Genomic DNA, 11,532 nt, shown 5'->3' on the forward strand with positions numbered 1-11,532 from the left:
CCAGATGTCTCTTTCTCCAGCAACGCATTCCATTTCCTCCTGGGGTATCCCAAGGTTTTCCCAGGTCAGTCGAGGTATACAGTATATCATATCACATCCTGCAGCACGTCCCACCACACTAGAATAAAGTACTGGGATCAAGTGTTGTGTAAGCTGTGCAGCTGGCAAAGGTGTGGATCTAGGCCTGCTCACCGCTGGCATTGCAAACTTATTCTATTCATGTCCAGATTTTGTCAAAATTCACGTCTGTGTATGCTGTTGCTGCATACGTGTCCAGAGAACTTTCACATCCCACCATTACTGCGGTCGCTTGCATTGGCACCTTCTTGAGGCCACCACCTGCTGCACTGATGAGTGCAACATGTGCGTGCATTATGTCTGAATACACCATGCTCGCAGTGTCGGATATCTTCAACGTGTTAGCGCTTCTCTGGTCACATGACTTTGCATCCTGCATGCCCCTGAAGGAAAGTAAAGAAGAAGCCACACGTCAACCACAAATCTCTCCCTCGGGGCTTTTTCAGAAGCAATCAGAATGATACTCGTGCTATATAAAAAAAAAAATATGCAAGCATATTGTTGTTGTGTCTTGACCAACCTTACGGTGTATGCTGCGTGTTATTTCATAATTACAGCTTTCAGTGTATGCACTTTAATAGCTCTTATCAAATCACCAGGAATTCTGTCCACATAAAACATCTCACCCTGCGACGTGTGCACACATGAAGAACTAACCAAACACACACACCCTCATCACACAAGTCATCTCCAGACATTTTCCTGAATAATTCATCCCACAGACATTTCTCCTCACATAAATCTTTGCGCTTGCAACTCGGGGTCTTAGATCATGCCATGGCCACGTTATCAGAAATATATCACTCGGATATCAACCCGGACTCGGCAGGTCACACTGAGCCTGACTATTAAGTTCAGATGATGTGATGTGGGGGATTCCATTTAACTGCAGAACCCCATTAAAATAAAACTTACGATCAAATGGGAATCAGAAAGGCTTTAGTCTAGTGGGCCAAAGTAAACCTCCTCTTCACCTCCCTGCTTTATGTTCGGATCTTTTTGCACCTGGCCTGTAGGAAAACTGCCAGCTGGAGCCAATTCCATCCCAAATAAGAAGGTTGTTTTGTTTTTGTTTTGTTGACTATAGAGACAGTGTATGGGAAGAAAAACAATAAGGAATATAATAGTTTAATTAAGGGGTCAGCAAAGGGCTGATTAGTTCTTGGAGGATAGGGAGAGGAGAAAAGTACAGCAAAGCTTATATGCGTGAGAAGAGAGGAATGAGCAGGCAACAATGAGTCATCTACCATCCCAGGGCAGTAATGTTAATGTTATCTCTAGTTCTCCAGACTCGACTCAGCTTACTAAAAAGTTTCATTCGTCACAGTGAACTCATTTCCACTTCGCGCTTCCCACATTTACAGTAATTGAATTAACAAGTATGGAAATAGCACATTTTATTTCAGTTCATCATACTGATGTTGAAGGTCAAAATTCACATCCTCAATTAAAGGAACTGTTGTCTTGGCAAATGCACGTTCTTACTAAGAGAAGGTCAATACTACTCTCGCACTGCAGCCCTTTAGTCTGCTTCTCTTCAGATGGAACCTGGTTACAGTGTGGCTCGAGTCGAGTTCAAGAACCGCTTATCATTCAAGTGGTGACATCAGCTGTAAATCATGAGAACACCGGTGCAAGTAAACTGTTGGTATCCAAAAGCCACAAAGGTTAATGCTACATACACACTAGTGGTGACAGAGCAACAGGTTACAATCTATTCTCAGTGGAAGCTGCTGAACATGAAGCGACTAACACGTCCCCAGAAATATTATAAAATTACAAAGAAACCTAACTAAATCTGACAGCAATTACTCAGACTGAGGATCTAAGAACTAAGCCTATTTTTGAGACGTAATATAATCATGTTAACATACTGATCACAAGCGATGCTTTCAGATAATAAGGTCATAATAAGGGTCAGCACCTAGTGACAATCTGTGGTATTGCACTTTAAGCTACTTAAGCATTGGTTTCACTCTTCAGCGTCGGTGGCTCCATGCATCTTTTGTGTACAGTTTATGTATGTGTGAAGGTGATATCGGTCTTCTCTTTCCAACTCATGGCAAGAAAACAAAATTTCCTGAAATGAAATGCTATTAATTTACCACCGGAGTGCTGAGCGAAAACAGGAACACTCTTTGTGTTATTGTAAGTGCTCCCTGATTAAATGGATTTAGGTCTATGTTTGTTTTTCCTCGTGTAGTTTAAGCAACGAAAATCTTATTGTGATTTGCACAATAACTGTCTGTGATTTATAGTGATTTATAGGCATAGCCATAATTACACAGTAATTTATGTTTCAGAGCTCCTGCATCCTTTCACCAAGCTTCATCTACTGGATTGACAGAGGAATGATAAAACAAATACAACTGACATAATGTTCATGCTGTCTCACACACAAGGACAATAAATATTCTGTACTTAGATACTCTAAAGTGACTCATCTTTGGTTTTGGTGACCAAAAGTGTGAGTTAGACTTCATGAAAATGTAAATGAGCAGCTTGGCAGGAGTGCACGCAGAGATGTGGAGGAGAAGTTATCCCTTCATGGGAAAGTAATTCTTTCTTCTTTTTTTTTTTTTTGTTGTTGCAGAGAACAGGCCAGAGAAAACCCTGCCTGGGCCCAAAGGAACAGCTGGGGGAAATACTGAGTCACACACAGATCTCTCGCACACACACGAACACTTCTGCAGTAGTTTTGACCCTTTGGGGGGTTGGCTTTATTAACAGTGATGTCTAGACCGAGATCAATACAAGCAACAAAAAAACAACGAGCTGACCCAGACTTGCTGTCCACAAAGCCTGGGGAGAGGACATGCATCATATTTCCTCTGCCTCTGAGGGCAACAACAACAACAGAGTTACTCCAAGAAAAGGCTCCTCTTCTCTGCCACACACGGAGGAAGAACACCCGGACCCCCAGTCTCTCAGCACATTAATGAAAAGATAACACAGTGAGAGAAAGATCAAAAAGAAAATGAAAAGATGCAGATGTGGATGAACCAAATATCACGAGACACATCAGGGGATGAGCAATCTGGGTCTTTATTGAACATTATTTGTACAGATAATAAGCGTGGTCACAGAGGCTGTGTGGTGAAACCTTTGACAGAGACAGAGGAGTTATCTGGAAGTGATCTTTGGACTTTCACTGCTTCTATACAAATCAATAAAATTGACCAATAATATACATACTGAGTATACACTATACAAATAGTTAAGATGTTATGGTAAATGGCTGTGTTTTTATATAGCGCCTTTCTACCAATTGGTACTCAAAGTGCTTTACAATGTCAAAGATATGTTTCCGCCCGGTCTCAAACCGAGGACCTTTCGCATGTTAGGCGAACGTGATAACCACTACACTAGGGAAACCCACGATGGAAACCTGCCATCTGCAAAACAGTTTAATTAATTAATACATTAACACTGATATTTCTGATATACACTATACACTGATATATCTTTGCACTGATATTTTTTGCTCAAATATTAGCACAGTTTATGAATTGTGTGTATTTTTATTGTTGTTGTTAGATGAGAAGAGCGTTACCACTCTTGTGCCTGTTTAGCAGTTAAATATGATGCTACATTCAGCCGCTGGTTAAGCTTAGCTTAAAGACTGGAAAAGGGACTGGAGGTGACAACGCACCTCTAAAGCTTGTTTATATACACTAGCTAACAAACAACCACACATAACCATGTGTTTATGAAAAAAAACCCCAAAAAAACTCACGTACAAAGGGAATATACATATTATCTAAAACAGGGGTGTCAAACTGATCCGTGAAAGGGCCACTGTGGCTGCAGGTTTTCATTCCACCCATGCAGCATCCATGCAGTGGGTGTGGCTGGCAAGTTTTTTTCCAATCAAGCAAGAGGACACCTGAAATGACTGTGTGAAGGCAGTTCAGTTGATTGATTAAGCCAAGTCAGGTGTGCTGCTGCATGGTTCGAATGAAAACCTGCAGCCACAGTGGCCCTTTCACAGATCAGTTTGACACATGTTATCTAAAATGTCAAACTTTACCTCTACGTGACATTTTGAATGCAGAAGTATTTTTTTATCAAGTCATCTTCCTACTTTTACTGCCTCTTCCACCTGCGATAGTAAGACTTTATCAGTGCAAGTACAAAGGCCTTTTTAGCATTCAATATCAAAGACAGCACATCACATAATTCGTTTAAATTGCATAAAACTATGTGCAAGACATGTGTAGATAATACAACAGATTGGATAACTGAGTTCACACATCTGTTTGGATTGCCAGTGCAGCAAACCCTTCCTCTCTCTTGACCCTTCTGTTGTTAAACAGTGGAGACATTCCTGTCACTGGATGAACCCTAGTGCAAACATTTATTCAGTCTTTTCGTTAATTGTCATTTCCTCTGAGCGGATCTCTCTCATAAAAGCTAGGATGTTAAGACACACGATTATTATTTCACTCAGTTACATTCTCATTATCATGTGCAAACACACAACTGAAAAAATTCTAAAATTTGTGCGAGAAAAGAGATATTTTTATAACCTAGCTTAAAAAACAAAGTATGCAACTGGATATCAATTTAGCATTGGCTGATTTCTTATCAACAAACTTCCATTTCCACGGCTCTGGCTGAGGACCAGACGTAATCAGCACACAGTTGATTTCAAGGGAGATGTTGCCTAACCTCAAAATTCATCATTAAGCCACAAATCATCAACAGCTTGCTCTGACAAACATAGAGTACCACGCCCAATGCGTAACAGCAGGGAAGAAGATGTCTTTTGACTGAAAACACTGTTCAGTGCTGCAGGAGCAAAACCGATTTCTAAAACCTATGGACGTCCTGCATCTGCAATGATAGTTGGTGACGTACACAGACTTTGGGGATTTTGTTGCGTCTGCGTTGAGAGTTCAGATCTTTTGCACATAGAACACATGTTGTGAGAAGTAAATGCATAAAGGATTGGATTCACACAGCTATTCACAAAAGTCACTGCTCCAGTAATGTTCCACAAGTTCATACAAACATTCAACAGGACTTCATCCTTGAGCGAAATGGCCGCCACACCCAGCACATTTATGGTATGATACGGCACCCACAGGACGAAATAGGTCACGGTGATACTGGTGACCAGTCTGGTTGTCTGTGGATTGCTGAAAAAGGGCGACTTTTTCACCTTTCTGCTGATGTTTATGTATGCAAATGCCAAGACACAAAATGAAACACATCCCACCACGGTCTCTGTCAGCAGCGCAGCTATCCATTGTGCGTTGGAGGAGTATCGAGCTTCGCAGAGTGTCCAGTGCTGAACTGAGACCGGCTGTCGAACCACTAAAGCTGGGGTGGACAGGATCATAGCAACCAGCCAGACAAGAATCATCAGCCTTTTTCTACCTGCATTTTGTAAGTACTTCTGCAGATGCACCACGAGTAGATAGCGCTGGACACTCTGCACTGTCACGGTCAGCAGGCTGCCATAAATGCTGCAGTACACAATGTATGCTAGGAGCTTACAGGACGCCACGCTGAAGGTCCAGTTGTAGATCAAAGTGTAAATCCACAGTGGAAGTGTCAGCAGACAGAGCAGGTCTGACACAGCCAGATTCAGCATCAAACTCTGGCTCAGAATGGACAGATGCTGCCAGTTTGGTCTGAGAATGATCACAGCGATGTTTCCAGGAACTCCCAGCAGGAAGCAGAGGGACAGAACCACAGCAGGGGCCAGACCGGCGGCGTGCCAGAAAGGAGAGGATGAATGTCCAGGAGAGGAGGACATGTTAGGAGTGACCACAGTGGAGTTGGGTTGTTCCATGTTGCAAGCTTAACGGCAGAGGAGCTCAATGTTGTGCCCTGAGCAAGTGCTGATGGTAAATGTGCAGCCAGTCAGAGGAACAAGATGTTCCTATATGATGCAATGAAAGAGGAACGAATAACAAAGAAGGCACAGGCAAATGAACTTATTCATACTCAAATATAAGGTGTTCCGTCATAGCTGCATGATTTTCCATGACAGGGCAGCCTTATATGATACATCTTTGCATTTCTATATGTTTTATCATCAGGATCATCATCACAACACCTCCACGAAACTAAAAATTCAATATTTATGAACCCTGAGCGTTTATTTCCCTGTTTAGAGACGTGATTGCAGATGTCTCATTTTTTAAAATGTGACAACCATTTTGGTTTCATTTTTGACTTTTAAGACTTACAAGACTACGATACTAGTAGTCTAACAAACTTTAAAAGTCAAAAATGAAACCAAAATGGTGACTACATCTGCTGATCAGACAAGACAGAGGGCAGCTTCTAAAATGGGTCTTGTGGTGATGATGTCGTTCAACAGAATCTTTAGGGTGATTTCGGCAGAAAAGTAAAAAAGTAAGCATCTGATAAAGGAGAAAGGAGAAGCTCCTGCACTGCATGAGCTGTTGTTGCACCGACTAGCAAAGCAGTGGTCAAAACCAACAAGGGTTAAAATACAGGTTCTCACGGAGTTCGGTGTGCGCGCGTTTTCCTGCGTATCTGGACAAGCTTCAAACGCCGCTGGGCATAATTTTAACCTCATACTTTCTGACCGCAAAAGCACAGGATAAACACTCACTCAAAGGCAATTTCGTTGGCAGATCCCCCTGTAAACAGATTTGCATCTAAATGAATTTCGTTTCACTTGAAATCATCCCCGGTCTGCGCGTATTTCCTGCGCAACAGGAATATTTGCGGAATCCGAGAAAAATACCAACATTTGTCTGCACATGGCTCCACTTTTAAACCTTAGGTTCAGTGTTGTCACATGATCAAAAACTTCATTCATGCTTCTGGGCTGGCTCCCCCTTCTGCCTATCGGGCAGTCTTTTTTCCCCCTCTTCATCAGACCGGGGGACCTTGCAGCAGCCTCTCCTTGCGCTCCAGTGTTTTTTTGAGCCCAGGAAATGATGGACTCCTTCTCATTTTTTAACTAATGAGAAGGAGTGCACTAACTGGACATCTTGGAGGTGTTTCTGAATGTCTGCAGGTAGGAACATTTCTGATTTTGTAATGTTTACATCCTCTTCAGGCTGATAGGAGTAATAAATAAAACCACATCGTCAGTTTTCTTCATATTATTATGTGTCTGCTTTTACTAGTAATACATCCTAATTATCCTAGGATACAGTTTTTTTATGTTTAAACTGCAGAAGAATAATGTCAGACTTTTATTCGACTCTGTTAATTTTAGGATATAGCCCAATAAAGCCAAAATGTTATTTAGTCTGTAACTGACAATTAAAATAGTGTGTTGCATGTGAGTATTGACATATTCCCTGTCTTTTAATCCGCAGTCTTTTATTATAACTTCAGACACATCACCTCACTTTACGGTAAAATATTTCAAATACAAGTTGCACTTTGCGGCTCAGATATTGAAATAAGATTGTGCGCCATCTGCTGGCCATTTATCTCTCAGACTGACAATGGTATAAAAAGTAATTTATTTTTTTTTAACCTTTGTATCAATCATTTCTACCTCTATTATTATTTTATTATCTTACGTGTTTCATCTATTTTCAGCGGGATGGGCTTCAAACACTTCGAGTGTGTGCTGCTCTGTGCAGCTGCCCTGACCGTTTCTGGGGCTTTTGGCCAGGATGAGAGCAGTGATGTGGCTGAGTGGACCAAGCAGAGCCTTCCAGAGCTGCTGGTCACACACACAACACCTTTAAACCCACCTTCGTTCCGAGGACGGGAGGAGAACGAGGAGAGAGAAGTGACAAAGATCCTTTGTGGGATAGAGTGTCAAAGCAACCTGCCACCAATAGACCAGACTGAGCAGGAGAGGATTCTGGGATATGAGACAATGTATGAAAATGGGACTTGCACACATACAGATGTCAGATTGCAAGGGTTCAACAAGACATCTACAGGAAAACACTCGTCAGGTCGTAGCCGCAGGAAAAGACAAGTATTCGGGCCAGATGGACGCTTTGTCATCTCTGACCCCGACTTCATCACCAACTACCCGTTCTCTGCTGCAGTCCGCCTCTCCACAGGTTGTTCTGGAGTCCTCGTCTCTCCAAAACATGTGTTAACAGCAGCACACTGCATCCATGATGGCAGGGACTACTTAGAAGGTGCCAGAAACCTTAGAGTAGGAGTCTTACAGCTCCTGGCTAAACGAATGAGGAAGAGAGGAGGGCGACGAAGGGTCGGGAGGAGAAGAGAGGGGGACATGGATGAGGAGAACGGAGAGGAGCAGCTGCAGGGGGAAGGTGAAGGGAAGAATAGCATAGATAGAGAAGTAATGAGAGGGAGAAAGGGAGATGAAGGTAGAAGGCCCAGAGAAAGAAAAGGGGGTAAAGAGGGAGCAGCTGATGGTGGAAACCACAAGTCTGAGAGAAGACGAGGAGGGAAACAAAGAAGCCTGAATCGTATACGGCGCAATGCTGAACCCGTAAAGCAGCCTGTCTTTCGTTGGGCTCGGGTTAAACAAACCAAAATCCCTCAAGGATGGATCCACACCAAGAGCTCCGACAATTCTGTATCCCCCGACTACGACTACGCCCTTCTGGAGCTGAAACGCCCCGTCAGGCAGAAGCACATGGAGCTCGGGGTGGCACCCTCTGCTGCGACCCTGACACGGATCCACTTCTCAGGCTACGACGCTGACAAAAGCCAGCTGGGCGAGCGTGGAGATGAGAACGTGATTTATCGTTTTTGCTCAGTTGCAAAGGCGTCTGACGATTTGATGTATCAGCACTGCGACGCGCAGCGTGGTGCGACCGGTGCGGGCGTTTACATCCGGCTGAGGCAGAAAGCGGGAAACGCCGGCAGGAGAGGGAAGCTGCAGAGGAAGGTGATTGGGGTGTTTTCAGGCCATCAGTGGGTGGAGGTGGAGGGGGGTGAGCAGAGGGACTTTAATGTTGCAGTGAGGATCACTCCTCCCAAATATATTCAGCTATGTCTCTGGATCCGTGGAGATCCAAGTCTTTGTAAAGAGGTTTGAACTCAGAGAATAAAGGTTTTACAAGGGAAAAAATATCTGAGAGACTCAAAGATCATGGCCGCTATGTATGAAACTTCTGAGGATTGGTATTAAAAGTTGGTCATTGACTTAGCATAGTCTTGGTAAAAAAAGGAAAAGTTGAATTCTTAGGTCAGGATTGTGGTAAAACAACTACTGCAATCATCCTTCCTCAAGCACTGAAACAGCCAGCAGAACATCTCTGGAGTGCACCTTGTTCAGACTACCTATGATTTATTGCATGCTAGAAAGTGTATTGAAGACTTGTGCCCTACAGTTACCATGACAATATCCACCTATTTTGGATGCTATTCCTAAAAATGACCCACAACTCAACTTGCTCAAAAGCAAGAGATGGAGGTTCCCTGACAACTAAAAAAGATTAAGATGAAGAACAAGAACACCACCTATTCAGACATCCTTCTCTCTTGCTAAGATATACTGCCTTCTTTACCCACAATGCAATTCAACCAGTGACCACAGATAGGGTTTAGTATTATGCTACTAGCAGGTGATGTAGCCTTAAACTCCACTTACATCAAGCGGAGAAGAGGAGTGGGCTTCAGAGGTCTCGTAATCCCACGTGTTTAGCACCTCCAGATGTTTTTAAACTTGTAGTCATTAGTAGCTCCTTCTGGAACATAAAAAGGCTTTGTGCAACTGTTTTCCATATGTAGTTGGAGCTACACCACGGATTTGGTGTGGAAACAGTGGAGTTCTTTAAAAGATTTACCGGCAAACTCATGTACATTAAATCTTCTTAATTTGTGATTTCTGTTATTGATATAAAGAAGGGGATCACTCAAACTAACATTTACATTGTATTGCATTACAATAGATTTATTGAACTGTAAAAAATAGAGGAAATAGAGCTCACATTTTCAGTGACCGGTTCCTGCAGTTGTCCCTGATTCTGGATGTGTGGCCTCTTCTGCATCTTATCTGGTCATTTAAAGATCTTGGTTGTCATTCCACTTTATTTGTAAGAAAACGTTATGTATATTTCTCTTATGTTTAAAATAAGAGTAAAAATCTTTTGTATTGTAACTTTGTTTGTCATGGACCTTAGGTTGTGTCGATACGTTTATTCTGTCCTCAGAAATATGTAATTCTTGCTGATAATTAATAAATAATGTTGAAATCTCAATGACAAAACTAGAGCAGAGATAAGTGATGAGCCACGAGGGTCATTTGGATCCGTGTATTTGTCTTTTATTGCATCTCATTTGGACTCACATGCAGGTGGGGCTGAGGGGGGGAGAACGATGCCATCCATAATTATAATAATAATAAAAAAAAAACATAAAAGACATCCTCATGAATACTTAGCAAACAATATTTATCCACGTTGTTTTTGTTCTTCCGTGTCATAGTCATCTTTATTTTTCTGTCAACACTTTGTTAATGCCACAATGGAGTAAGATACAGTCACTTTTTGGAAATAAACAACACACAGAACATCCAGCGTATACTTGAGTGCTTTACAGTGAGTCTCTTAGACTTCAGGGGCGGTACAAGAACAAATGCACCGACCGCTGCTGCATCACAAAAAGAGCCGAGGCCCTGTTTCAATCACAATACCCAAATATTTGAATTTCGCCTCTGACGTTATCTCATCTTGTGAGGAGACAAGGAAAGGAGCTCTGAGAGGTTTCGAATGCCTCCCTGATTGACCTGTGCTGCATGTTATGATGCAGTGTCATCCACCACCAGCAAAGGGCGCAAGAGTACACACTCTGGGCAACACTGCCATCCAATACAGTCTCTTAATACAGATTGAGAGGTACAGGTATGTACAAAGAAAGCGGGAAACATCGTTGTCTACTTGCCTTTTTTTTCCAACCACATAATTGAATGTAACTAAAAATATATGATACACTTTTTTTCCGCTTGAAATAAAGAAAATATGTATAATCTATCATTTAAAATAGTCTAAAATGCATATGTCAATTTGAACATCGTTCACATTTTTGCATGTTTCGTACCATCCTTAAAAAGTAAGATAAAGTAAAAATAAAACTGAACACTTTTTGTCGCGTTCAATGATAAGTCCAGATTCGCAGTGCAAGTTGTGTTAAAGTACATTTTGATATTGAGAATTGCAAAAACTCGAAGTAGACAGGTGGGAGGGTGGATGGCCAAGCAGATAAAGGTACAACCGAGTCTTCAGCGACATTAAACATAGCTCAGTATTAGTTTGGACAACAGGGATAGAGGAGTGGGGGGGGGGGAGGGGGTTGGCCAGTGAAGTTACACTGAACACAGTCCACATTTAACAACACAGTCCTCATCTGGGAGATGCGCAAAGAAACCAACATATATCCACCATTCCAAGTCAGCCGATACGCCAAAATCCAGACTGAATCTAAATACACATTTATTTATTTTTTTTGTCAGTTTTTCCATAGTATATTAAGTAAAGGTTAACACTGAATTACACGCACACCCACACACACGTAAATTGT

At 42.1% G+C, this 11,532-nt stretch overlaps 2 protein-coding genes across 3 annotated transcripts; one reads left to right on the forward strand and one right to left on the reverse strand.

The window, feature by feature from the left end:
• Positions 1–250: 250 nt before the first annotated feature.
• On the reverse strand, positions 251–6,742 carry LOC311499024 (leukotriene B4 receptor 1-like). Its single transcript, XM_084559846.1, has one exon. The coding sequence runs from the start codon at positions 5,876–5,878 to the stop codon at positions 4,898–4,900; it is 981 nt and encodes a 326-aa protein (XP_084415972.1). The 5' UTR covers positions 5,879–6,742; the 3' UTR covers positions 251–4,897.
• A 183-nt stretch (positions 6,743–6,925) lies between these two features.
• LOC311499023 (inactive serine protease 35-like) lies at positions 6,926–10,751 on the forward strand. Of its 2 annotated transcripts, XM_084559845.1 has the most exons (3): positions 6,930–7,081; positions 7,389–7,427; positions 7,618–10,751. In XM_084559845.1, exon 3 carries the CDS (start codon positions 7,622–7,624, stop codon positions 9,047–9,049), a length of 1,428 nt encoding a protein of 475 aa, XP_084415971.1. In that variant the 5' UTR covers positions 6,930–7,081; positions 7,389–7,427; positions 7,618–7,621; the 3' UTR covers positions 9,050–10,751. The 2 variants fall into 2 exon arrangements, with proteins under 2 accessions (XP_084415970.1, XP_084415971.1); XM_084559844.1 differs by lacking the exon at positions 7,389–7,427 and having other exon boundaries at positions 6,926–7,081; positions 7,618–10,750.
• Positions 10,752–11,532: the final 781 nt, after the last annotated feature.

The sequence above is a fragment of the Chelon labrosus genome (assembly GCF_963514085.1).
Source record: "Chelon labrosus genome assembly, chromosome: 14".
Taxonomy (NCBI): Eukaryota; Metazoa; Chordata; class Actinopteri; order Mugiliformes; family Mugilidae; genus Chelon; species Chelon labrosus.

Excerpts from the sequence above, each read along its gene's own strand:
- LOC311499024 (XM_084559846.1), bottom strand. The coding sequence starts at position 5,878 with ATGGAACAACCCAACTCCACTGTGGTCACTCCTAACATGTCCTCCTCT.
- LOC311499023 (XM_084559844.1), top strand. The coding sequence starts at position 7,622 with ATGGGCTTCAAACACTTCGAGTGTGTGCTGCTCTGTGCAGCTGCCCTG.